At 41.0% G+C, this 25398-nt stretch overlaps 1 protein-coding gene across 1 annotated transcript; it reads right to left on the bottom strand.

The window, feature by feature from the left end:
* Positions 1-212: 212 nt before the first annotated feature.
* vstm2b (V-set and transmembrane domain containing 2B) lies at positions 213-25398 on the bottom strand. The gene is made up of 5 exons (XM_061708550.1): positions 24727-25398; positions 24126-24313; positions 23307-23336; positions 22314-22761; positions 213-1932 (listed from the first exon to the last, which is right to left on the bottom strand). Exons 1-5 carry the CDS (start codon positions 24797-24799, stop codon positions 1844-1846), a joined length of 828 nt encoding a protein of 275 aa, XP_061564534.1. The 5' UTR covers positions 24800-25398; the 3' UTR covers positions 213-1843.

Raw genomic sequence — 25398 nt, forward strand, 5'->3', positions numbered from 1 at the left:
TACACCTTAAGTCCTGTTTCTGCTCAGAATGCTTTCTCACCGGAAGACCCACATCAAGGTTTGCTTGATTTGAAATGAAACCTCCCTTTTTGGGGGTCTCGATGCATTTGTTAGGTTTTTATAGACTTAATTTTCTATAGTCACGCGAGATGAATGAACCACACCAAGCACAAAAACAAAGTCAAATTCATTTTAAACCAAGTAGAGCCCAGAGGTGTGAAATCCCAAACACAAAAGCCAAAATATACCTATAAAGTACATGGTGTAAATCATACAGCACAGTATGAGCCTCCTGAGGAAAAGCTTCAGTGGATAATTCAACATTTGACAGACTGTTTTCCCCTTTTTGTGATATAAAAGAGCATAAATGTGGTCAGTAAAATATTTATTAGTTGTTTTGATGTGTAAAATGCATCTTTGCCAGCTTCATCAAACTGTACAGCATTCACTGTAGACCAGAAGCCATTGTTTGGTTTCTGCCTGCCTGTGAATCCTTTTTCAATCGTTGCTATCTTTGAAGTGGCTGAACAGCCAGAGCCTGGGGATGACCTTAACTGTTTTTTTTCTCCCCTTCAAATCTTGAGAGGAATGACAATACTTTGAACCTTCCAAGCTCAGATGTAAAAGTTCACCATATTGTTAACAATGACAGATGTCTGCTGAAGATCAGGGCATCAATATTTGAGAAACATCTCTCAGGCCAAAGTCTGAGAGAAGCATCTCTGCGGGGAGGTGGAATGGCTGAGTAAAAAAGGAATACATACTATGACATCTCAGTTTTGGTTATAGCAGAGCAGATCCACCTGCACAACACCAGCTTTAACCGTAGGTTTGTGAGGATTACAGTCAGTCACAGTCTACGTGTTTCCTCATAGTGTGGTGAAAGGGTCATGCATACAAAACGTTTGTAAGCCATCTTTTATTATAAAAACAATAAACCTTCATCTGAACTGCTGTTGCAAGTTACCAATAAATCTTTTTTGTGTCATAGAAATGAAATGTGTCACTTTTATCACAGTAGATTCAATAAAAATAAACATTTTTGGAGGTGGTTAACAATAACAATGGTAAGGTGTGCCTTATCTTACTCAAAATATATCAGCTTATCGTTTACATCATGGAACACAGCTATGGGAACAAATGTGTGTGTTTTCTGTCTGTGTGTGTTTACGTGTGCAGAGGAACGGGTGGACATTAGACTAACGCACATTTTGAACAGTAGCTTTGTATAATGAGGAGGCCTGATTTGGCTGCAGAGGAAAATGTCAGTGATCGACAGGTCATGCTCATAAAATCGCCGCCTCCAAAAGAAGAAAAACACAATATGGGGAGTGCATGTTTTTCAATACAACAAATGACTAATGACTACTTTCAGATGTACAGTCAACTCACAGTGCTGTGACATGTGTGGCTAGACATAACTCACAGTGGAAACGCTGCAAATAAGTGTGAGGATGTGAGTGTTTGAGGAGGACAGCAGATGAAGCAGGGCAGAAGCAGAACTGCACATGGATGCACAGGCTGCGTGTAGATCACTAATGATGCTTTGCATTCACTGCAAGCTCATTTCTCGTCCACTATCTGCTCAATCAACTGTCATATTGCTACAACTCCATGTCATGTCTGTTAGGCATCCTTTCTCCTCCACGGTATCCATCCCCACTCATCCAGCTCCTGCATCCTACATCGCATTTCTTTAGCTCCCTGCAGTGATGCGCTGCAACAGCATAAATTGAATAAATGTGACCTTTTTTTCCCCAGTGGGAACTGACTGCTGCTTGATTTCTGTTTGGTATAGAAAGCGAGAACTTGCAGGTTGAAATCATTTTTTACTGAAGTCTTTTCAATGGGCCAACAGTAGAGGGAGGAGCTTATGCAGGAACAGGAGGCTGATGCAGAGGAGGGGGTCCATCGTGCTCATCATGCTGCAGTCTGGATGAAGAAAGACAGGGAGAACATACGGAAAACTATTAGGACATTATTTTAGAGTAGAAATCACCTTCATCCTCATCCACTGCACCAGCTGAACCTGCATGCTGAGACTCTTGATAATAAATACCACAGAAAATTACCTGCAAAATTAGTGACCACCATCTATAACAACTTATTCCTTTTTAGGGTCATAGGGATCTGTTGGAGTTGCTCACGACACATAAAAGGCAGTCTGGTATTGAGCACAGTAATGGTGGATTCACACTGAAAGTGTCAAAAATCGCCTGACGCCTGGATAGCGCTGCTTGGTAGATTCACTGAAAGCCTATCGGCGCCTGCAGTGGGTGGGGCTTTCAAGCTGCGCTGCAGAACTGGAGGGAACAAAGTGCATATAGTCTACATATATCTATATATAGTGTGCACATCTTCAGTTTCCTATTTCACCATGGATCACACTTTGGGAAGCCTATTTTAGCGTATTTCCACGTAGATAATAGTGAGTTTGATGTTCCTTAACAAGGTTGGTCCTGGATCAACAGCAACCTTCGGGGGGCCGTTGGTCCCGGTGAAGCTGCAGTCTGTCTGCAGTGAGCACTGACACACGGTCGGAGCGGATTTGGTCATATTGTTTAAACTGTGTTTTGTGATTAATAAGCACGGTTTTTTATTATTTTGCGTTGGATCGATGTAGCAAATAAAATCGCTCGGACCATCCAGCTCCTCAACCATCAGTTACTGTTTCACATGAGCAGTTCAGGTAAAAAGGGCAGTCAAATCAGCAAAAATGGCAGTTTGCTGGATGAAATATATTAATTCCTGATAAAATAAGTTTGTTAGTGCACAGCTCTGCTCATGTACGCATGTGAATGAGGGTACATTTGTGTGTACATGAAAGTACAATCTGCATTGAGGCTTCATGCTTCAGGAATCCCGGTCTGTGATTGGACGCTGCCTCTGTGCTGCTCATTTGCATAAAGTTGCAATTTTTCAACTTCAAATTGACGCTCTGGACGCCTCCAACGCGCTGCTCCCGACGCCTCCGACGCCTCTGATGCCTCTGATGCCTCTCGCACCGCCCTTTCATAAAAAATTAATGGCAGCCGGATGCCCATGATGCTTGTGACGCTTTCAGTGTGAATCCAGGGTAAGTAATAAAGCTTTTCAGTTGTTATTTGGCACCATCCCTGCAAACATGTTTTAATGTCTCATCTCTTACCTAAATAATTCAAAAACTGTCTTCAAATTTTATTAGGGAGAGGTCAGAAGTACAAGCAGGTATTTTTACCCTTTTCTAATGTATGCAAAATGTGGTTTTGAAAAAAATAATCTCTAAAATCTCAGAGTACTTTTCTGCATCAAAAGTGCCATTGAATAAGTGTAAATGACCTCAGCCAAAGACACTGAAATGATAACATTATTTCCAATAGTAAAGACCACATAATTTCCATTTCTGCCGATACACTCTATTAAGAGTTCATACACGATGAACTCAGAAACATTAAAGCATCGGATTAACACCAAGCTCCTTTTATGTATGTTACAGTTTTAGGTGGCTTTTGTGTATTTTGTTGTGTATTTTAGTAAGTCTGTGTCAATGTGGTCATTGATAAGTGATGGTTCTTGACAAGAGACCTCAAATATCAAGGTTATCCATATTAGGCTGGTGCTCTTGCCCTTTCCACTATAAAATCACAATAGATTACTTCAATCATTAAAGGATATTATGGGCTGCAGAAGGGGAAATATTCAAATAATTAACAAGCTTGCTTTGAGGACCATTAAACAGTTCAAAGCCTTTGATCGCATTTTTGTTGAATGGCGAAAAAGAAATCCTCTGCCAATCTTTTCTCCTAGAAGCAGTGAAAGCAGGGAGAAAGCAGCGACTTAGCCTGCCATGGATGCTGATTTTAATTCAAAATTGTCCCCTAAAATAAACTAAAATATAATTTAACTTGGGTCATAAATATGTGGAGGGAGCAAAACTGCCCTTTTAGTCAATGCCAGTACTTTGAAGTGGATGCTTTGTATGATCCAAATGAGCATAATCTATTGTGGTTCCGGGTGTGTGTTGGTGTAGGACGGGAAAGGAGATGTACCAGTTTTGTGAAAAACCATCATGACTTTTGAAGTATCAGACTTTTGCAGGCTATGGAAATTCCACCAAAGGCAGTTTGCTCATTTTTTCTGTGCAAGATAAACAAAAATCTTTCTTTGATTGGCTACACAAACATAAACAAACCATACATCAATGAATGACAAAGAAAAGGTTTACTGAGGTTCTGGCATAGTATACGTATAAAGTGCTGCGTTTATGTCTCAAAATTGCTCAAAGAACAAATGTTTATAAACTCAAACGTGCACATGTAACTTGATTTAGTTTGAATATCCTGCTCATACGCAATGTTTAGTACCATCGGCTAGAGACAGACATTTATGTTTAATATGCCACTCGAGTGAGCTATGTTTGGCAGCTTGTGCACGGTGGACTGATGATCACAGTGTGTATTTGTGAGTGTGAGGTGGGATCCTCTTTTGTTATATGGCCCTTGGTCATACGTGCAATATAAAGTGCAGATTTGCCTTAATTATTAATGAAATTTAAATGCTGCCTGTGGTTCAGATAGAATCACAGCAGCGGTGGCTCGTATTGGGTACACACTCTTTGTCCGACAGGAAAGAACATTTTCTAAAGATCAAAGAAGGCAAACTTCGGGTGGCAACACGGGGAGAAACACAGGACTAACCAAAGTCAGTGTGTATTTTTTCATGTGCCAAACTTTTTTTTTGGGGGGGGGGCGCGGGGGGGGGGGGCATCCGCTGCTAAACCAGGAAGCAAGAACGCATGGAGGCACACGTCGAGCACTGTAAATCTCTAACAAAAACCACAAACGAAAAACGAAACCAGCACGGAGCCGACCAAAACACAAGCAGCAACTGTCCCAAATCTCGAGATCCAATCACAATCTGAGCTAAGCTACCGCAATTAACTAACCCCAAAAACTACAGAGCAAGCATGCAGGTGAACAAGCCAATGTGTATGTCTATGCGTGTGTGTGTGTATGTATATGTCTGTGTGGCTATGTGTGTGTGTGTGTGTGCCAAACCTTTAGACTGGAAGACTTTGTTTAAATGTCAACCATAAACCTGCCACAAGTGTTTAGCATTGCCACATTAAACAATTAATAATTGTCTCGTAAGGAGGGAACCTCCTCTGGTAAGGAGAAAAAATTAAGTAATATAAATACTTATCAATCTAAAGTCGTAACTTCTCACTGAAGGAATTTTACCTTCTTCTTTCCATCCAAGCTGTCTACTAAGAGAGTTCTGCCATGTTACCTGCCGATGCTCAATGTGAGGTCATCACCACAGTTAGTGCCCAGGAAAACCATAGGTTTCATCCAGAGAGAAAAGTACAGGATGGGAAATTGTCTATTTTGAGTCAATGTTGCCTTAAGAACAAGTGTTGCATGTCTACAAAATGATGCAGATTTTGTCTTTGTAAATACTAGCTTGTGTGTAGGGAAAAGCACACTCATGGGTTGTGTGTGCACATCAGTTATGCACATGTGTCAGCGCTCGTGGCTTGGAGCAGCAGATAAGGGACCGAAAGCTTATCAGGCAGGTAGCTGAATTAATATTTTGACTCACCACTACAGTATATATAGAAGCTACCTTTCAAGACATTTCAGAATAAATAAATAATACAGGCTAGGTGCTACAGATTGTAATGTATTTTCTGGCTACTCAACCAAACAGATGGAATGGAACCAAGCATATTGAAAATGTGGGTTTTACACAATCATGAGGAATGACTCACCGTATAACTATAATTATAGTCTGAGTCTAGCCTGCCATGATCAACAAGGTGATATGGACACAATAATTCAGCCCTCTTATTTGGTAAAGTTTGTCTTAGTGCTTCTTATGCTACTTCGAGCAGCACAGCCTACATCTCAGTTTGATGTCCTCAAAAGGCAAAACATTGGAATGCCATCAATTCAGTTCAGTTAAGTCTCTTCAGAGATTCATTGTCAAGGTGTATTGCTGTTGGGAGGAAGGATCTGCTGTAGTGGTCTGTGGATCTGAAAAAGCCTCTGACTGAAGACACATTTTTTTGCTGAATCAGTGTGTTGTGAAGAGGATGCTCAGGGTTGTCCATGATCTTTTTCACTTTATGAAGTATCTTCCCTTTGCAACATCATCCCCAGAGGCTCCAACAGTTCCCAGAACAGAGTCAGTCTTCTTTATCAGTTTGTTCAGTTTCTTTAAGTCAGCGGCTCTGATGTTGCTCCCCAACAGATGACTGCAGATGTGACTGCACTCTCCCCAACAGACTTATAGAAGATATTCAACATCTGTCTGCAAACACTGAAAGACCTAAGCCTCCTTAAGAAGTATAGTCTGTCCTTTTTTATAAAACAGTATCAATGGCGTATATCCAATCCAGTCTGCTGTCCAGGTGAACACTAAGGTATTTATACTCCTTCATGAGCTTTGCTTCTTCTCCCACGATGGAAAAACAATTCGACCTAATCCTGAGTCTCCTTAAGTCCACAATCACCCCCCTTGTTTGGATCACATTCAAGATGAGATGATTATTCCCACACAATCGCACTAAACGATCGACCAGTCCTCTGCAGTCAGTTTCTTCTCCATCACTGATACATCCCACAACTTCAAAGTAATCAGAGTACTTCTGCAGGTGAAGAGACTGCAACTTGTACAGGAAGTCTGAGGTGTACAGCATGAAGAGGAATGGTGAGAGTACAGTCCCCTGGGGTGCTCCTGTGCTGCTGACTACCTGGTCAGACACACAGCCATTCACTCTCACAAACTGTGGTCTTTATGTCAGGTAGTCAATAATCCAGATTGTGTGAAGATATCCACCTGTGTTGTCTGGAGTTCTTTTGCATAGTAACGCAGGCTGGATGGTGTTAAATTTACCGGAGAAATCAAAGAACACGATCCTCACAGTACTGCCTGCTTTGTCCAGATCACTGTGGTTTTGTTTAAGCAGGTGTGCGATGGTATCTTCCATTCCAACCCATATGATGACAAGCTAACTGCAGTGAATCCTGGAAGACGCTTGTTTGCTTATTCACCTGTGCCAATAAAAGTCTTGGCCAAGGAGTGGCCAACAAACACAATCGTATGGAAGTGAAGATGTACCGGTATGTTACCATAACGCAACCATGTGAAAAATGTCTCCACAGACCCTCATGGGATATAGGACAGGTCATAAGTGTTTGCATCCTTAACCCTTGTGCTGTCTTCGGGTCAAGGAGGGAGGAAGGGAAGTAGGGAGGAAAGAAGGAAGGAAAGAAAGAAAAGAAGGAAAGAAGGAAGGGAGAAAAGAAGGAAGCAGGAAAGAAAAGAAGGAAGGAGGAAAGAAAAGAAGGAAGGAGGGGAGGAAATAAGGGAGAAAGGAAGGAAGGAAGGGAGGAAAGAAGGAAGGAAGGAAGGAAGGAATGGAGAAAAGAAGGAAGGGAGGAAAGAAGGAAGGAAGGGAAAAAAGAAGGAAGGAAGAGAAAAAAGAAGGAAAGGGAAAAAAGAAGGACGGAAGGGAGAAAAGAAGGAAGGAAGAGAAAAAAGAAGGAAAGGGAAAAAAGAAGGACGGAAGGGAGAAAAGAAGGAAGGGGAAAAAAGAAGGAAGGAAGGAAGGAAGGAAGGGAGAAAAGAAAGAAGGAAGGAAGGAAGGAAGGAAGGAAGAAAAGAGGAAGGGAAGAAGGAAGGAGAGAGCAGGAGGAAAGAAGGTACAGGAGAATGAGGTCATTTTGACCCAAAGACAGTGCAAGGGTTAAAATGTGTCCTGCTTGCAAAAAAAAAAGAAAAACTCATTGTGTGGCCAGTATGGTGGCCAGCCATGTGTTCCAGGTGGCCACAGCCACCCCAGGCCACCCCCCAAATCTGCCACTGCCTGGACTACACCATTAGTTGTTGAAAAGCACCGCAATTCCGCTGTCCCTGCTTTTTATGCTCCTCTTTAAGTCTCTGTCAGCCTGTATCCTCTGAAAGTCGGGTATAAACATGATGAAGTCGGGGGATAGGCTCCTGCAGCCTAACTCAGTGAAACACACATTACTGCATTCCCAAAACTCCATATTTCTCCTCATTAGTGCTTCAAGCTAATCCATTTCATTAGTAAGAGATCTGAGGTTTTCCAGAATAACAGTTGGGACTGCTGGTTTAAACTTCCTCTTCCTCACTCTCCCCTTTGCACGTGGTCTACTGCACTATGTCTCCTCTCCAGCTCATAGGGGATCACAACAACTTATTTATTGCTATGATTACTCATCATAACAGGCAATAAAAGATGAAGAAGTAATAAAGGAAATCCCTCAAGCAGCATTGCATCCAAACTAGAATGAAAAAAAAAACCCAAACCAATGACATGAATGATATAAACTAGGTTGAAAAAGTAAAAGAAAAAAGAAAAAAGAAAGCAAAACGCTAAAACATACTTTTATGTCTTAACATTAGACCAAGTTGGGGGTTTCTCTTTTGTTTCCTTCCTGGTAAATATGAAAATAAAAGCAGTGGCTGACCTTTTTTTTTCTCATAAAAACTGAAGTTAAAGTTTTATATTTATTAAAACCTCAAGATTTTTAACTCATCAACTCACTGAAAAAAGTAACTTTTTAGTCCAATAAAATACATTTAATTTAAATGTATAATATCTACATGTTGATATTAATAATCTTTAAGAATTAAATCTTTCTTAGTAATAAAATTAGTATCTATGCACTTTTTACATGTTCAATTTCTTATTAATATCAAACCTGTAACACATTCCTAGAAAAACCTGGAGGGGGTATTTAGGGCTAGTATTAAGATATAATAAAAGACAAACATTAAAAAATTACAATAAAAGTATTTCAAACAGGTGACGTAAATTGATTGGGACCACGCAATGTTTCACTGATGTATTGCAACCTTTTAATGATGATGTACTAAAGCAACCTTGATGAACGACTAAGGTCTTAAGTAGTAAGGATGGATAAATAATCTCAACTCTCAACAAATGCATAAAAAGAAAATCATTAAACCCTTAAATACAGCACAAAGCAACCTTTGACAGTTTTAGCTCAGAGTCCCCCTACAACATAAGGTCACTTTTACGATGCTGTCTAAAATTCACTGATGTTTGGTCTGCCATTTTCTCATTTTCCTTATTGAGTCTTTTTGGCTGTCTCAGGATAAGGATGGCTTTGGTGAGAGAATTGTGGAAATATTAATCACTGTAGGTCTTGATCGGCTGTTTCACGTCGTACAATGTGAGTGATAGCACGACCACTGTCACCCTGGTCTTGCGACCAAAGACTGCCTGATTTGATTTTCTGACCGTGCCTGTAATCCTACGCCTACATTGACTAACTACCCAATAAAATTGTAACTGGAAATTACTTTTAATGCGACCCAGTGCAAGTCCTAAAATACTTAAAAGAAACTAAGCTTATGAGATTTGGTGGAGTAGTATAGCAGAAGTAAACACTATGAAGGCACTGCAAGTCATTTGTGATGCTTTAAAACAATGTTGCTAATTGAAATATTAGAAGGAGTTTGCAGCAATATCCTTCAATTGTGCAAAAAACATTCAAAAGACAAAATTACTCTGGAGGAATAATTCAATGAAGTTCAATATCTGTGATTTCTGATCTTTCAGATAGTGTTACATCAAAGACTCTCATAAATCAATAGCTAATACAACAACATAGGTTTGGGATTTCTTAAGGAAACTTTTGTGAAACCTAATAGTATGGAGTATGCTACAATGATAAAAGCCAATTAAAGCTGGAAGCAGCAATGAACGGGCCCTCGCGCATGCAATTTCCACCAAAGGTCAAGGACTCAAAACCGAGTCCAAAGACACCACCCATGACTCTCTATGTCAAACCATTCAAAGGTTATTGCACAAAAATAGGGACTATCACATATCGACCAATCAGAAGAAGGGGTGGGGTTAATTCGCACCAATTAAGGTGAAGGAGTCAAAACCGACTCCGATGACACCACCCATGACTCTCTATGTTAAACCATTCAAAGGTTATTGCAGAAATGGGAACTATCAAATATCGACCAATCAGAAGAATGGGCGGGGCTAAATTGCACCAATTATGTTCAATTACTCAAAACCGAGTCCGATGACACCACCCATGACTCTCTATGTCAAACCATTCAAAAGTTATGGCAGAAAGTAGGGACTATCAAATATGGACCAATTAGATGAAGGGGGGGGCGCGCTTTTTGGCGTCTATCGTCGCCACGGTAACACTTTTGACTGAGAAAAGGAATGTGCATCGTCGCAGGATCGAGACGCACATTTTGATGTATAACACACCTGGGTGCACGTTACGGTTCGGGCGAAGAAGTGGCCGAAGAAATGGCATAAATTGCGTCCAAATTACACGATTAATTCAAAATGGCCAACTTCCTGTTTGGTTTCGGCCATGGCGCCAAGAGACTTTTCTTTAAGTTGCGACCTAATACAGGTATGTACCGATTTTCGTGCATGTACGTCAAACTGTATTGTGGGGCTTGAGGCACAAAGTTTTCTAGGGGGCGCTGTTGAGCCATTAGGCCACGCCCATTAATGCAAACCATTAAATATCAAATTTTTCGCCAGGCCTGGCTTGCGTGCAAAATTTGGTGACTTTTGGGGCACGTTTAGGGGGGCAAAAAGGCCCTCATTTCGTCGGAAAAATAAAAACGAGAATAAAAATAAATAAACAAAAAAAAATTCCTACAGATACAATAGGGCCTTCGCACTGTAAGTGCTTGGGCCCTAATAAAAACTTCCCTGTGTAAAAAAGCCTTACATGAACCTTGTCCAATGATGGTACAGATGCCTCTGGGCTCAAAGGCATCTAAGATGGAGCCACCGCAAGGTGGTCATTTGTTTCTGGAATGATGAATAAGCACTAAACATATTTTTTTAAATTAAAATAATATATGTGTGCAACAAAGCTAAAAACAGAGTTGCAGATGAGGTTAATTCATTTTTTGGAGCAATATATGCTGTGGAAGGAGGCTCAAGACACACCTTTTTAGCTTGGCTTTTATCTGACCTTTAATCCATTTGAGTGACTTTGTATTTTATGTTATTTATTATTCATCTTAAGTTTTGTATAGATTTTTCTAAAATTTTACACTTTTTAGGCATTTTTTACTTTCTCTTAATCTTTTAGTTTTTAGCTCCAGTGTTTCCTCAGGGGGGTCGTCCACACTGGGAGGTGTGCCTGCTCCGCCCATGGGGGTGTCGTCATGGGGGTCCCTCAGGCCTGGGTAGCTGGGGGAGGGACTCCACCTTCTGTGTGGGGTCTGTCCTGGTCTGTCCGGGTTGGGGGGGTCTCTGTGGCGATGCTCCTTGTGGTCGTGGCCGGTGGAGCCTCTCGGTGTGGACGGCCACCCATAGGTAGTGTTTTCCTCACCTGGATCGTTAGTGCTAAGCCATGTCACCAGTCCGCTTATTGTGTGTGTGAGTGAGGGTGTGTGTATGCGTGGGGGGTGGGGTCGTATGGGATGTTTTAAACTGTACTTTTGATTGTTATTTTATCTCTGTATGTAAAGCACCATGAGTTGCACTTACACTGCATGAGTTGGTGCTATATAAATAAATAAAGTTTAAGTTTAAGTGTTTAAGACAACATTTTGTCCAGGTGCATCCAGGGGTGAAAGTAGGCCTCAATGGCCAGGAGTTGCATTTCAATTTTGATTCTTTGATTGAATGTTGCTCCAGTAAAAGAGGAGAGCAGATGCTTCTCCAAAACCCATATTCAAAGCCACTCGCAGTGAAATGTTTAACAAGAAAACACATCTGCTGCCATCTAAAACAGCCCATCATCTCCAGACGCTGTTCCAAATGACCTCTTAGTTGTCCGTGTTGTTGTCTTCAATTACAGCTAGCTAAAAGGAGCACTAGCTTCTTTCACCAAACTGCATCTGCATCATTTAATAATTCTACTAAGAGACACTCCCAGTGTAACATCCCAGTTAAAGGTATTACCATGGAAGACTTATATGTACTTACTTCTTAACCATAATAACTGTCCACCTTCTTCTAACTGTACAAGCATTATCACTAATGGTGCAACAGAATATCAACCTCTATTGATTCTATTTGTCCTTTCCTTTCCTTCACAGTCCACAGTCAGCAACAGAGACTCTAATGCAGACATGTGCAAACTATGGCCCCCGGGCCACAAACGGCCCGTTAGGCTTTTCAATCCGGCCCGCCGGACTCGTCCAAATTATAGTAAAAACCTTGTTCATTTTCCACCTTTCCCTGCAATGCCCACGTTTCCCCACTAGATGGCGCACTCAAACACATGGGCCGTTGTTGGAGAGTCGCATATTTCATTTAGTTTCATGTCGCCATTCGAGCTCTTCTGTAAAAAATCGCGAAGGACAGTGACTCAAGAGAGCACGGCCATGATAATCCATCCATGGTTTTGGGGGGTTTAACACAATTACACAATTGAGCTTTGAGTATTTCGTTAGTAATAATATGTTTTAAATGTTGAAAGTGATTCCATTCATTTTTTAATAAATGTTGATTTCTTTAACTTTGTACCTTCGATTGTATTAAAAACAGAAGTAATCTCCAGGTTGGATAAATCCAAATGCGTATACTATGCTATTTTAATCTATTTACATTTTCTTCCTTCCTGTATTGTGCAAAATAGTGTGTAAACGCCATATCTTGCATATTCCTTGAGACAAACCTATTAACTAATAAGGGCTATTTTGCATAATTGAAAGACAATCCTCAGTGCAAATTTAATAAATCGGGTTGTATATTTATTTGCGTGTCATTACTGTGCTATGAGGTTTGCACACACTACATCCAGCCCAAACACTCCATCCAAATGCTCCTGGTCCCTCTGTCAAATTTTAGAACCCATTGTGGCCCGTGAGTCAAAAAGTTTGCCCCCCCTGCTCTAATGTATCTGGTCATTGACTACTTTATACAGTCAGTGCTGCATAAATGCATGTTTAAATAATAAAGTATAATCTGTGGTGGTTTCTGTGGGACACAAAAAGTAAAACTAGCCTTCTTTCCATCACATTTGGCTTTTGGGCCGTTAGTGTGGCTGCAGAAGAGAAACATTGACCCGGTTTCAGATGATGGAGAAGCCTCCACAATGATGAGCACGGCAACAAGGTTTAATTAGTAAATTTAGTGCCCCAAGTCAAGAGAGAAAGTTCATAATACAGCACTTCCATCCAGTGTCTGCCTCCCTGACCACTGAGGTTGAAAACCCAGTGTTTAAATATTTAGATTATTCGCTGTGGCTTTAGCTTGCTTGTCACAGGTGTTCTGATAGCACATGTATATGGCGCTGTCACATGGCCAACCGGGCTGTCTATCACCATCCCCTTGTCAGACTGATTTGATCCTCTGTGCAGAGTTTGCAGCCATCCTCGCACTCCTGATATGATTTTCTGCATCGCCAATTCAAGCATCACTCATTTTGTCCCCATTACACCTCTGTTAACTACCTCCCAAGGCTGACCAGAGCTGGAACAGCAGTGGAATGACATGTTATTCTGTTCTTTGCGATTCTGTGGGTGTGACTGGGACTAGTATCTGCTTTCACTCTAGGGGACATTCCTTCCTTTTTTAAATAACAAAAAACACATTCTGCATATATTACAAGGACACAACCAAGGACGAAGAGGGTATGGGAACTGGACTGGCCTGACTGCAGTCCTGATTCTTCCAAATAGAGAATGCCTGTAGAATTCTGCAAATAAAAACAACCCATCATCCCCGTACTGTTGCACACATTGAAATATGTTTGCTTATACTTATATACCTATATACTATAGTAGAAGTGTGGAACGTTTCTTCTTGATGCGGGTGTTGAACAAGACCAAAACACACGACAGCTTGGCATAAGGAACACTGAGGAACCTTGTCCTGAATAATGAATAAGAAGAGCCTGAGCCACAGAGCTTTAGATGTAACCCTCGCTCTGCTGTCATCAAGGCATTAAAGATCAAACTCTTAAAACATAGCACACACTCACTAAGACGCAAATAACTGCATGTATTATCTCTAGCTTCTTTGATATTTCACCCGTTAGCATTGTTGAAGTTACTGCATGACAATGTTAATGCAAACATAACAGGAACATAACAGGATCTGCATCCTTTTCAAATTATGAGCCCCCTAGCGTGTCAGTGGGCATACACCCTTCATTTCTTTATAGTGCTTTTATTGTGAAATATTTGCAAGAAGCTGTTGGGGGACGCTCATTAACTTGTAAAGTCCAAGTTAGCACTCGAAAATGCAATAATGTTAAAAAAAGAAGAGGAAAAAAAGTAGACGATGATGGCTCGTATTAAAAAAAAAGGCAGTTTGTTCCGAATGTAGCAGACTCTGATCCATCGGAAACAGACAGTAAAGACTTATATATCATGTTGGGATTTACAGGAACTGATTGGGACCCTCAGCAACTTGAACTTTGCGGGGGGAGGGGTGTCCTAAGAGTTGATCACAAATTTGCAAAAAGGTTGAGAACCACTGCTAAGGAATGTGTCCAAAATCACCCCTTACGCACTAATAGATTTTTTTTTAAGTGCTGTTCAAATATATAGTGAAGACTTTTTTACCCTACACAGAGCTCTTAATCTGTCCCACAGTGCATAATGAACAGCGTACAACTGGTCTGTGACATTTTATCTTTAAGACAGAATTGATTCGGTGAAAAACGTCAAAATAACACTAGTAGTGCCTGAAAAGGAATTCATTGTATTGTTCCCTGTACAGAACTCACTAGTGTGACTGTGGAATAATGCACTATAATAGTGAGTGTAGGTAATTTCAGACACAATCAGCACTTCTATTTTTTTAAGTAGCAAAAACAGTTCTGCATGGGTGGGGCGGCTCGTGCCATGATCCCACCCCGGAGATCCAAACATCCAAACTGCAGCCCTGTCTACTTGTTACAGCTTATTAGCCATTCCCGATTATCACTAAACCGCTTGTTTTGTGTTTAGACTTTGCAATTTGCAATTCGGTCTTTTAAAGTGTATTCTAGCTTCCACCAAAGCTACTCACAATAGCACTTTTAACAATAAAATGCGTTTATCAATATTATCCCATCTTAAACACAATGTTGTCTCATTTTTAACTGCTTCAACTTTGGTCTTACCTCTAAATTATTCATGCTATGGTCTTTATTTACAGCTTGTTAAAATGAGTGCTAATGAGTGCTAGCTCTAGTTTTGTGTTTCGACTTCATGTTAATTGACGGCTAGCTTCTGTCAAGGCGCTGCAGATCTGAGTGATATTCAGTTCTGTGTAAAACATTTAGCATATAACGTGTTTGTAAAATTTTAAACACACTCTCAATGACAAGGAGTAAGTGATTCGGAGCTAAGTAAATCTGTGTGCTCTGCTAGCATAGACATCAGAGTTGTATGATGGAGTGCTTGTAATGCTAGCCACTAAATGCTCTCTATCTCTTTCTCTCTCTCCCCTGCTCTCTTCCTCTCTCCCACTATGGCTCTAAAACAATGTTTCATAATGTTAATATACTTAAGATAAAATGTGCTAGTAAGTGCATCAACGCATCCTTTTATCATCTCAGACAGACAGGTATGGTGAGTCCATCAACTGGAACACCCCCCCACCCCTTTAGCCTCGGAAATCTCTTGCATTTTATATTTAATACAGTAGCCCCGCAACCACCCAGCGATGGTCAAACAACCTGTCAGGAGGGTATGCCGCTGCGCACAAGATGAATCACCTAAAGCAAATTTGATACTTTCAGCAATAACAGACGATATCAGACTGTATTTGAATTTGCTGATAAAACTGCCTGTGAACAAATCTGTTCACGTTTCTCTGCTCAGTATCTGGGCAAGCTGTTCTATGTTCTCACATCAGATCATTCTCTAAGCTTATAAACTAAACCTCCGGGATTAAGTTGACGAATCCAACAGTAATGTTACCACAAAGGTTCTTTAATCTTTTGGATAGTTTGTAATGTAAGTCTGCAGGTAGACTGAACTCTTTTGATGCAGTTTCAGGAATTTTCAGAGACAAAAACACTTCCCTGGTAGGCACCAAACAGCCACAACCCAAGACCCTGCATGGGCCGTGGCGGCCCAACTTGCAGTGGAAATGCTCACCCGAATTGACTGGACCAGTTTAAACTGTACTGAACTGTACCGGACCGTACCGAACCGCTCGGTGGAAAAGGGGTTTAAATGTTGAAATAGCCCAGGATAGGCCCAAGCGTCTCTGCTAGCTGTAATGATTAAGGTCCACAATTAGTCATTGAATCATTAGTCATTGAATAAAATGCAAATTAATTACTTAAAAATCATACAATGTGATTTTCTGGACTTTTTTTTTAGATTCCATCACTCACAGTTGAAGAGCACCTATGATAAAAATTACAGACTTCTACATGCTTTGCAAGTGGGAAAACCTGCAAAATCGGCAGTGTATCAAATACTTGTTCTCCCCACTGTATGAAAGTGAAATTTGCACGGTTGGGGTATGTATTCCTTTGGCCAGACATGACCCAAAAGCCCAAACAAAATGCAAAGTTTGTCTAAATTTTGTCCTGGTGGACATGTTGAGAAATGTAGGTAGCCTAATTAATCCTCGGTCAACGCCACCCTAAAATACTAATTGTGGGATAAAGACAAAGGCACGTATTTGCAGTTTTGAACCAGGCTTTATTTATAATCTGAGAACTTGCTTATCTGATGTTTAGCCACCTTAGCAGCTGCTGAGGGCTCAGTCAGGCAAACATGCTCGGTGACAGTGATGGAGTATTGGCAGAGAAATGAAAATATGAGAGGCAATTCGAGACACATGACAGCTTAATTCTCTTGATCCCTGGTACCCCCCTCCCACACTAATTGTTTCTGCCATTCGATCCGATCCCATCGCAGGAAAGTGACAGCTGCCTGCGTTTCTTAACACTCCCCCCCTCCTCTGACCACTCTACATTGTTATTAGTGCGGATAAGGCAGCAAAGGTAATCTTTTAGTTCTGCTGTTCTGCTATGCTTTTTAACCTTTATCAGTTGACAAAGGCTACCAGAAGATCAACTGAGTGCAAAACAAAAAAAGACTGATTTATCTGGTTTCCTCAAATAACCACTTCAGCTGTATTTAAAAAATCCGTCTGCAACCGAGGCCAGCAGCCCACCTGGCTGACAGTTCACTCAGAAACCAAAACGTGAAAATATCTGTGCCGCAAGGCGGCAATATTCATTACCGGCCCTCTCTGGCTTCCTGCGCTGGTCGTGTGCACCTCAAGTCTAATCCATTCCACCTAATGAAGTGTTGGTCCAGGGGAGGCACTAACGTCTCCCTTGTATTTACTAAGTCCTCCGAACTGTTTTGCTGGCTCATTTACAGCAGTATGCCAAGGAACATTTGTCTGTGGGTGCATGCCACTGACATAAACTCCTCAATTCATATCAGTCCTGCTTGCTTTTTTAGCCTTTTTCCAGCAGCCCAGACTTCAGTGGCATTCATGGTCTCGTGGAGATTCAGTTCTCAGGCATGCATTTATTGAGGGCAACCACTCATTTACAGTATAAACCATCATCATGAAGCAAATATAATACCCAAAAACCATTATGTGTGCAACAACTGGAGATAAAAAATAAAACATAAATAAATAAAAAGAGCTATAAATAAATAAAAGTGAAATATAAAACACAGAAATACTAGGACGAATATGGAGTAAGACATTTTAATGAAAGGAAAGTAACATTCTTCTACTAGAATAAACCATCAGTGGTATCCTTATGAAAAGTTTGCCATATTATTGCAGAATTATTGAGAGAAGCGCCGATTCATAATGCCACATTAAATGACGTCGTAGAGCAAAGAGGCCAACACTAGATCATCTAGATTAAGATTAGTGAAAAGAACTCTGCTGTCAGCTATTGTGCTTTGGTTGTATGTAAATCGACTCCATTGTGGGGTCACCTTTATTTGCTTGGTTTCAAGAGGAATTGGTAAATGGCAGTGCCATTTATATGCTTCCACCAAATGCTCATAAGGCTGTACCTCTGGGATCATTAAACTGATATACAGCATCTACATGCATCTGTGTCAGGCAGTTATAATTGTACATCTTTCCATGCACCATGGGTACATAATACAAGGCTGTTTGGTTTTCTGATATAATGAGAGGTAAATTACTGTAATATATTGTATGTGGAATACATCTCCATCCGTCGTCCAGCTGGGAGCTGAACTGCATGACTTCTCTGATACACATGTCCATTGTGTGTTTCATTTTGGTTTTTTTCTACTTGTCTACTTTTTATACCTGTTACTTGTTCTTACCGCCTTAACGTAAGATGCTACCGTTCCTGCAGAGAAATGAATATTTCTCTATTCAAATGACAAGAAAAGGCAACCTTCAAATACAAAGACCTCTCTGGACAGAATCTTTTTAACCAGTAGGTTCAACCAAAGCTAACTTTAAGGATGATAGTTTAAATCTCACATTTTTCTAAAGGTTAAAAGAAAGCTTTAGTTGCTTTATTTTTTATTTCATTTTTTATTTAAGGTGTAAAAAGCTATATTTTTATTCCAGGTTTATTCAACAGGCTGAATCTCCTTGGAATTAATATTTTATATTTTATAGATTTATTTTTTTATCAGAAGAAAATACATATTCCTTAAACATTGTGTGAATCTTGAAAGGTTCATAAAATCTTTTTTATATGTGCAACACAATTTCTCAGACTAACAGTTATTGATAGAAGTGAATTTACAAATGTGTAATTAGTGCAACAAAGATATTTGTCAACATACTTTTGTTCACAGCTAAATAAATTTAAAAAATACAGTTTTTTTTCATTTTGTTGGGGTTTTTTTATGGCAAAAAAAAGCACAATTTTAGTATCTTTATTTGACAAAAGTGACTATATAACAGCACAGAGTTAATGTGGAATCCCATGTCAAAAGCTTTTTTTATATCTATTTCTTTTTGCCTCGTAAAATTACGTCTGTTTGTTTGGTCCTGTCACAGAAACAGGAAGCTTGTCAAGGAAATTTGCACATTTCTAACTCGCATATCTAAACATATCAATTGTTGGCTGTTGGCTGCTGTCGATTTTTTTTTTTCATCATTACATTACAACTTTTGTTATATTTTTGTTCATGCCCAAAAAAGGAATGTTTTGTTGGACACGAGCATAACTTGTGCCATGTTTGCCTTTAAATCTGTTTAAAAAGGTATGAAAACATTTAGGTTTTCAGTTATAATTGCATAAATTGTCTATATTTCTTTGCTTTATATACTGTCTTGGGGTTACATTTTCTTAAAATGCTAAAAGACAAATTCTCAAAAAATGGGAAAAAATAAAAGTGATTTCCTCCCTGGATCTGTTTGGTAATTCTGCCCCACGATGTTTCTGAAAGCAGTTCTATCAGCATTCTGGGAGTTGATTGGTCCTTACAGCATCATTAGCTGCCAATACTTGCTGTTGAATCTCAATATAATACTAGTAGTAATATGTTGCATAAGTACACAGTCATATAATTCATGCAGCAGCTGAAAAAACTGTTTTAATAACTTTAACCCAAATCGATATCGGAATCGAATCGGATTGAATCAAATCCTGATAATCGATTCTGAATCTTAAGAATCGGAATCGAATCGATTCTTGACATTTGAATCGATCCGCAGCCCTATATTTTATGGTAACTCCTTCTTTCTTGAGATCACCATTTCGTCACGGCATGAGAAGATGAACACAATAAGAAGTGTAACGTCCCCAGGCCTCGCAGTCCAGTAATGGAAGCAGATTTGGTGACTGTGAGCATTTATACTGCATCAGTAATCATCCAGAAGACAGCAAACAGATGCAGGTTACATAAATACCTGGACACGTGACCACACAACTTCACCTCACTATCTCGTTGTTCTTTTTTAATGGTCTTTAGATTACTGCTGTGTGCACCATAACAGTGGGCTGAAATCTGTGAAAGAGACTCCAATATTTACTGTCAGTGCTCCTGCAGGTTTTTCACTGGCCATGTGTTTGGTCTTAACAGTCTGCTGTTGGGCAAATTGTGAAAGGCAGGCCAACATTTCCTGGAGGAAATGACAACCTGTTAAATTATAATTTCTGAATACACATAACACTGAGGGAGCCAATTCGGATCTAACTGACAAACTTGCCACATCTGAAATAAAATGATATTGTACCAATTAAACTGAACACTGCACTTTTTGCTCATGTCTCCAATAACTGACAGAGGTACACACATTTATTTTGTCAGATTTATCGCACTATTTTCACCTCTGTGTGGATTCAATTTGTTTTTGGCGTAAATAAGACCTCTAACACTTATCATGACCGTGCATATGCAAACCGAGGCAGAGATTGTCGGGTTTTTTTTCTTTTTGAGTAATTATATTTAAAAGAAAAGGATGTTGTAATTACAAGTAATAAGTATGCACCATGCATATTTTCTCTAGAGTGCAAGTCCTTGCTATTATTGCCCTATGGTTCATACTTTTTTAAAGAGTAGGGGTGTAACAATATATCGTGCCACGAAATTTTGCGATACAAAAACGCGATACGTGTCGTGGAGGTGACAAAACTGTAGCGCGATATTGGGTTATTAATATTAATATTAATATATTGCGTTTACTAGTAACATCCTATTGGTGCGGCGGGATCACGTGAAGACCGCGCCTCGGCCCGCGGACCAAAATCTTACTCCGCTCAGAAGAAACTAGTACCGTTTTGCGGTCCCGATCACAGGACTCTTGGGGGGTTTTGAGCTCCGAACTTTTACTTATAAGGCGAGCATGAATCAATCTTTTTTCTGATGTAAAGATTGTGTCGTCCCCAAAGGTGGGAGGGATGAAACGATAACGGGTTCACCTTACGGCCTCAGGCTGGAGCAGGTGAAGCTCTGAGCTCTGGCAGAAGCTAAATAACAGTCATGTTGCATTTTGAGTTTGGGACCTTTCATAGTTTAGTTATTTATTTTATTTTAGTTGTTACATTTCTGGAAAAGAAAAAAGTCAAATCATACATGAGAGAAACTATTCAGTTTGTGGCAAAATATTTTTCCTTGTATGAAATTGAAGATGCATAATGCAAACCTGACATTTACTTTTAGTTCAGTTTGTGGAAAATGGTTGTCCTGGCTTGCTCTTTAAAACTTAAACAGTTATAAAGCATTACAAACTGTAACAATAGGGCAAACGCACCGCTTGGTTTTGTATTTTGTGTCTTTCAAATAAAAGACCATTTGTTCCAGTCATGTTCCTCATTCAAGGTTGTTAAAAAAATACTGAACGTTACACCCCTATTAAAGAGACACAATGTCTTCGACTCTCATGGCAGACATTTTCTCAGTAAAAGGTAGCTAAGCATTCATGGAGGAGAAGCTGCATCACTGCTGAAAAAAGCCGCATCCCTTGTCCCTCTGAGTGACTGTTCACAGTTGGAGAACTCTAGAATAATGACACTCTGGGAGAACTCGGTTCACGCCAAGAACATCAGACAAGATGTCATCTTTAAATACATCCAACACCTTTGTCGGAGCCCAGTCATTTGGCAACATCATAGACAAGTGGAAGAATAAAATGCTTGAGTGAAGGAAACCACAGACCGTATCATCATGTGATATTTGCATGTTTCAGTGCTGCACAGAGTCTTGTCATCTCATCCAGACTGGCTCCTCACTGAATCAGCAGCACAAGCCTCCAAAAGACTTTGTTGAGTTTTAATTATTCACAAGTACACTTCGGAACTGGAGCAGGGGAAGAGCTATGAGGAGGTAGATCCCCCCCCTCCCTCCCCAATCTCTGCCCATACCATCTGCCAAGCTCCTGGCAGAGGTTGATATAAATAGGTGTTCATCCATACACAACTCAACTTAAGTGATCCTTGTTTTTAAATTGGTGTGACAGATGTAGGAGGTGTCCCCTGAAGACGGACAACAATGTGCTGGGTTGACACATGATCATTAGGGGATGCCTTACTGTCATGCACTCACATAACTCCAACAATATAATTATCTCTCCTAAGCCATATGTGCATGACTCATCAAATGTGGACAATGCACATCATCTTACAAGAACCCTCATTACTGCATACACATTTGTTGTCTCTGATTTCAAAGAAGTGGAAACTAAGCTGACATCAAACTTGATCAGTGTGTAAAAGGCAATTGGTTAGAAGAAAAAGGAAAAAAAGGGTCATAAAGCACAATCTTTCACTTGATTTATGAAGACATGTGAAATCTGAGACACAGACCACTGCAGCAACCACTGCTACCGGCTGAACTGCATGTGTGTTTTATCCATGTCATGCGTATAACCACTAGGGGTCACTGTGGCTCCGTTTCACTCCCAACTCCCCAACACTCACCAGCCCCTTGCTGCTGTCGGAGTATGGCTGCAGTCCCTGGCAGCGGCGAGGCTGACGACTTAGCCACTGAGGTGGTGGTGGTGGTGGTGGACGAGATGGAGGGGAGGAGGTCGGCCTGGGCCTTCTGGGGCACCCGGTGCTTCCCCTGTCCCGATCTCACGCCTCCGGCCAGCCCCTGGCCGGGTTTGGAGGTGGCGCTTCCTGCGGGGACACCTCCGAGAGCCGTGTTGGTATTCCTCAGGGGCCAGCGGTTCTGGATGTGTGACACGGCCTCCTCCGCCACCATGCCGCCGCCCGCTGTGATGTGGAGCGCGGCGTGGACTGTAAATTCCTGAGTGTCTTCGGCCCACAGATCAGAGACGCGGCACTCGTAAACCCCCTCGTCTTCCTTCTTCACCTTGGACAGGCTGAGGCGGTGGGAGATGGCGTTGCCCTGAACGCGCACAGTCTGCAACCCGAAATGGAGAGATGGAAGCAATGAACACCTAGAAGATGGAAACTGATTTCGCTGTGCATTAATCATCAGCTAAATGAGGGTAATTTTGTGTCTTATGACTGGAGGTGGAGGCACAGGCACCGGAAACATGACCGTATATTAGCTGCTCATCAGAGCTTCAATTATCCCTGATAAGGAGGCACTTTACCTTTACTAAAATGTAACATTCTGAACCCAAACCTATCACGTTGTACTAAACAATCACAGCATCTATAGAGGTTTGAAAAAATGTAGATAATTGATGCATGAAAGCCAAATAACAGGCAACTAATATCAATTCGAAAAAAATTGCATAAATATGCATAAGGAGGCTCCTTGAGCTTAGATTTCCACATGCTTCAATCAATATTTTATTTACAAAACAGAATAAAATCCATATTTCCAATGAAAGAGGAATATATCTTTTTTATCTTGTGCATTTTTTTTGTCAACTAAACATGGACATGGTTGATCACATGCTAAATACTCTGATATCAGACTTCAAATCGGATACTTACACTTATTTTTGTGGCTTCTCTGAAAGTGTCCTAAAAAGACAAAGCATAATGATTTGGATACACAGTTAGGAAAAGTAATTTTGATAAAAATGAACATTTTGAACACAGGATTGTTGTTTTTCTGGTGCAGAGAGCAGATAGCATGAGCAGAGCTGGGTTGTGCACGCCTCAAAGACACCATTGATAACCTCTCCCCCTGTCCCTCCTTTCGCTCTGCACTCGTCTTCCCCACTGCATGTGCTTAAACCACGGAGGAAATGCCACAGATGTGATTGTCCCTGAGACAGCCGAAATGCTGAAGGGAAGAGTAATTCCCACTGCGTCCCTGCCACAATATCGCATCATGGCAGCTCTAAGCAGCAGACCTGAGGAGAATGTAATGGATTTGAGAACCAACAAGTGTCCTTCTCACAGCGCAGACCAACAAACACGTTCAATGGCTTATTGTCTGAGCATGAACACAAACAAAAGCTTGCCATGGTCACACACATATCATTCTAATGTTATAGAAAACTGATAAAAAACTGCATTCTGTATGGATTCATACCAAACACAAGCTTCAAACACTGCTGATTGTTACATTAAAGTGCAGCAAAACCGGACCTCCTGAAGATGGGACATACTGTCTGCATGAGGCTCACCTCACAGGTCTTTGCGGCCTGTGGATTTATAAAATGTATGTGCCTATACTTTCTGATGCTGGGTAAAAAAATTGCCTAAAGGGCATAGAGCAAACCATGTAAAGCAGCAAGAAATACATGTCCTAAGATATATCTGATTGGGCGGTGGTGGTCCCTCTCTGGTCTGGGGTGCAGGTACCTTGGCTCTGTTCACTGGAGCGCTGATCTGCAGCTCCTCAGGCAGTTCTTCGGGGCCATCTTCCTTCAGATACCACCACTGAATCTCCAGAGACATGGGTGTCGAACTGACAGCCTTGAAAGCGCAGGGCATCTCCACATCCTCCCCTTCGCCCACACTCACATCTTTAGGGACTTCAATAAATGCCGCTTCGGTGTTTGGAAGGAAAACACAGCAGCACAGAGGCAGAATAACAGATTAGCGAACAAGTAGGTGATGTGAAACTGATGATCTTTACCTCCCGTACGGCTGATATGTGCTCTGCTGTAGGCCTACCATCTTCACACTAACTTCACATTTCAAATCTGTCTCTGTTTAATCTGATGCGAGGATTTTTTTTACATCTCTCACATGTTCAGTCGCCCTTGCTGTTATTGTATGCTTTAATCATTTCTAACAGTTTTTTTTTTTTTTTCTAAGGGACAATCTGTCCAGTAAAAGGTGCAGGCTTGCTTTTCTACATTTGCAGGGAATATTTAATCCTTCGTGTGGGTGGCATAGGCTATTTCCAACTAGAGCTTTTTAAAAAAAAAGAGCCAGCAGTCTGTGTCAGTTCACTTACCATTTGCACAAATCATGAAGGGCAAATTGAGAATGAAGTAATATAGGAAGCTGTAGAGTCCTGTTTTTTCCATGTCACAGAAAGGCTCGACACACTCAACACAGACACGAAAAGGTCATGATTTTGACCTGGTTTGAGATGTTGACCACCTGCTTTAGAAAAAAAAACTCCAAATATGGGCAGGAAAAGAAGCTCAAGTGAAGCACAGCAGCTGCATCAGCCGCGCAACATGTAGATCCAGAGCTGAGCTCGAGCTTTTATCAGCAGACATGTCAGAAAAACGCAGAAAAACAGGGAGGACTGGAAATAATGACGGGAATAATTCTGGCAGGAGGCAGTTTTTTAATCCTTCAAGCGAAAGCGGACGCTCTTTTATTCCCCGTCTGCGAGAAAAAAGCCAACTTGGTACTCCAGTTCTCCATCATCATCATCCCCCCGCTTCCCTGATGGACGGCTTTCCCCTGCGCTGCTCCGACTCCCATCACATCCCGGTCCGAACACGGCGCTGGAAACTGCGGCAGCCGGACAGTGACACCGGTGGGGGTGGAAAAAAAACTTATCCCCGCCGGAGAACAGCGGTGATTATCGCCGTAAAGAGCGAGCGTTTGTCCGTGTCTCTCCTCTCCGCTCGCAGTCACGGACGCGGAATCCTCCCACGCGTAGCGGTGTGTC

This window comes from Cololabis saira, chromosome 2 (genome assembly GCF_033807715.1).
Source record: "Cololabis saira isolate AMF1-May2022 chromosome 2, fColSai1.1, whole genome shotgun sequence".
Classification (NCBI taxonomy): domain Eukaryota; kingdom Metazoa; phylum Chordata; class Actinopteri; order Beloniformes; family Belonidae; genus Cololabis; species Cololabis saira.

Coding starts and splice junctions, on each gene's coding strand:
- vstm2b (XM_061708550.1), bottom strand. CDS start 24,799: ATGGAAAAAACAGGACTCTACAGCTTCCTATATTACTTCATTCTCAAT. Junction 24,314..24,726: donor CTTCATGATTTGTGCAAATG/GTAAGTGAACTG, acceptor CAAACACCGAAG/CGGCATTTATTGAAGTCCCT. Junction 1,933..22,313: donor CCGACAGCAGCAAGGGGCTG/GTGAGTGTTGGG, acceptor TTCTTCATCCAG/ACTGCAGCATGATGAGCACG.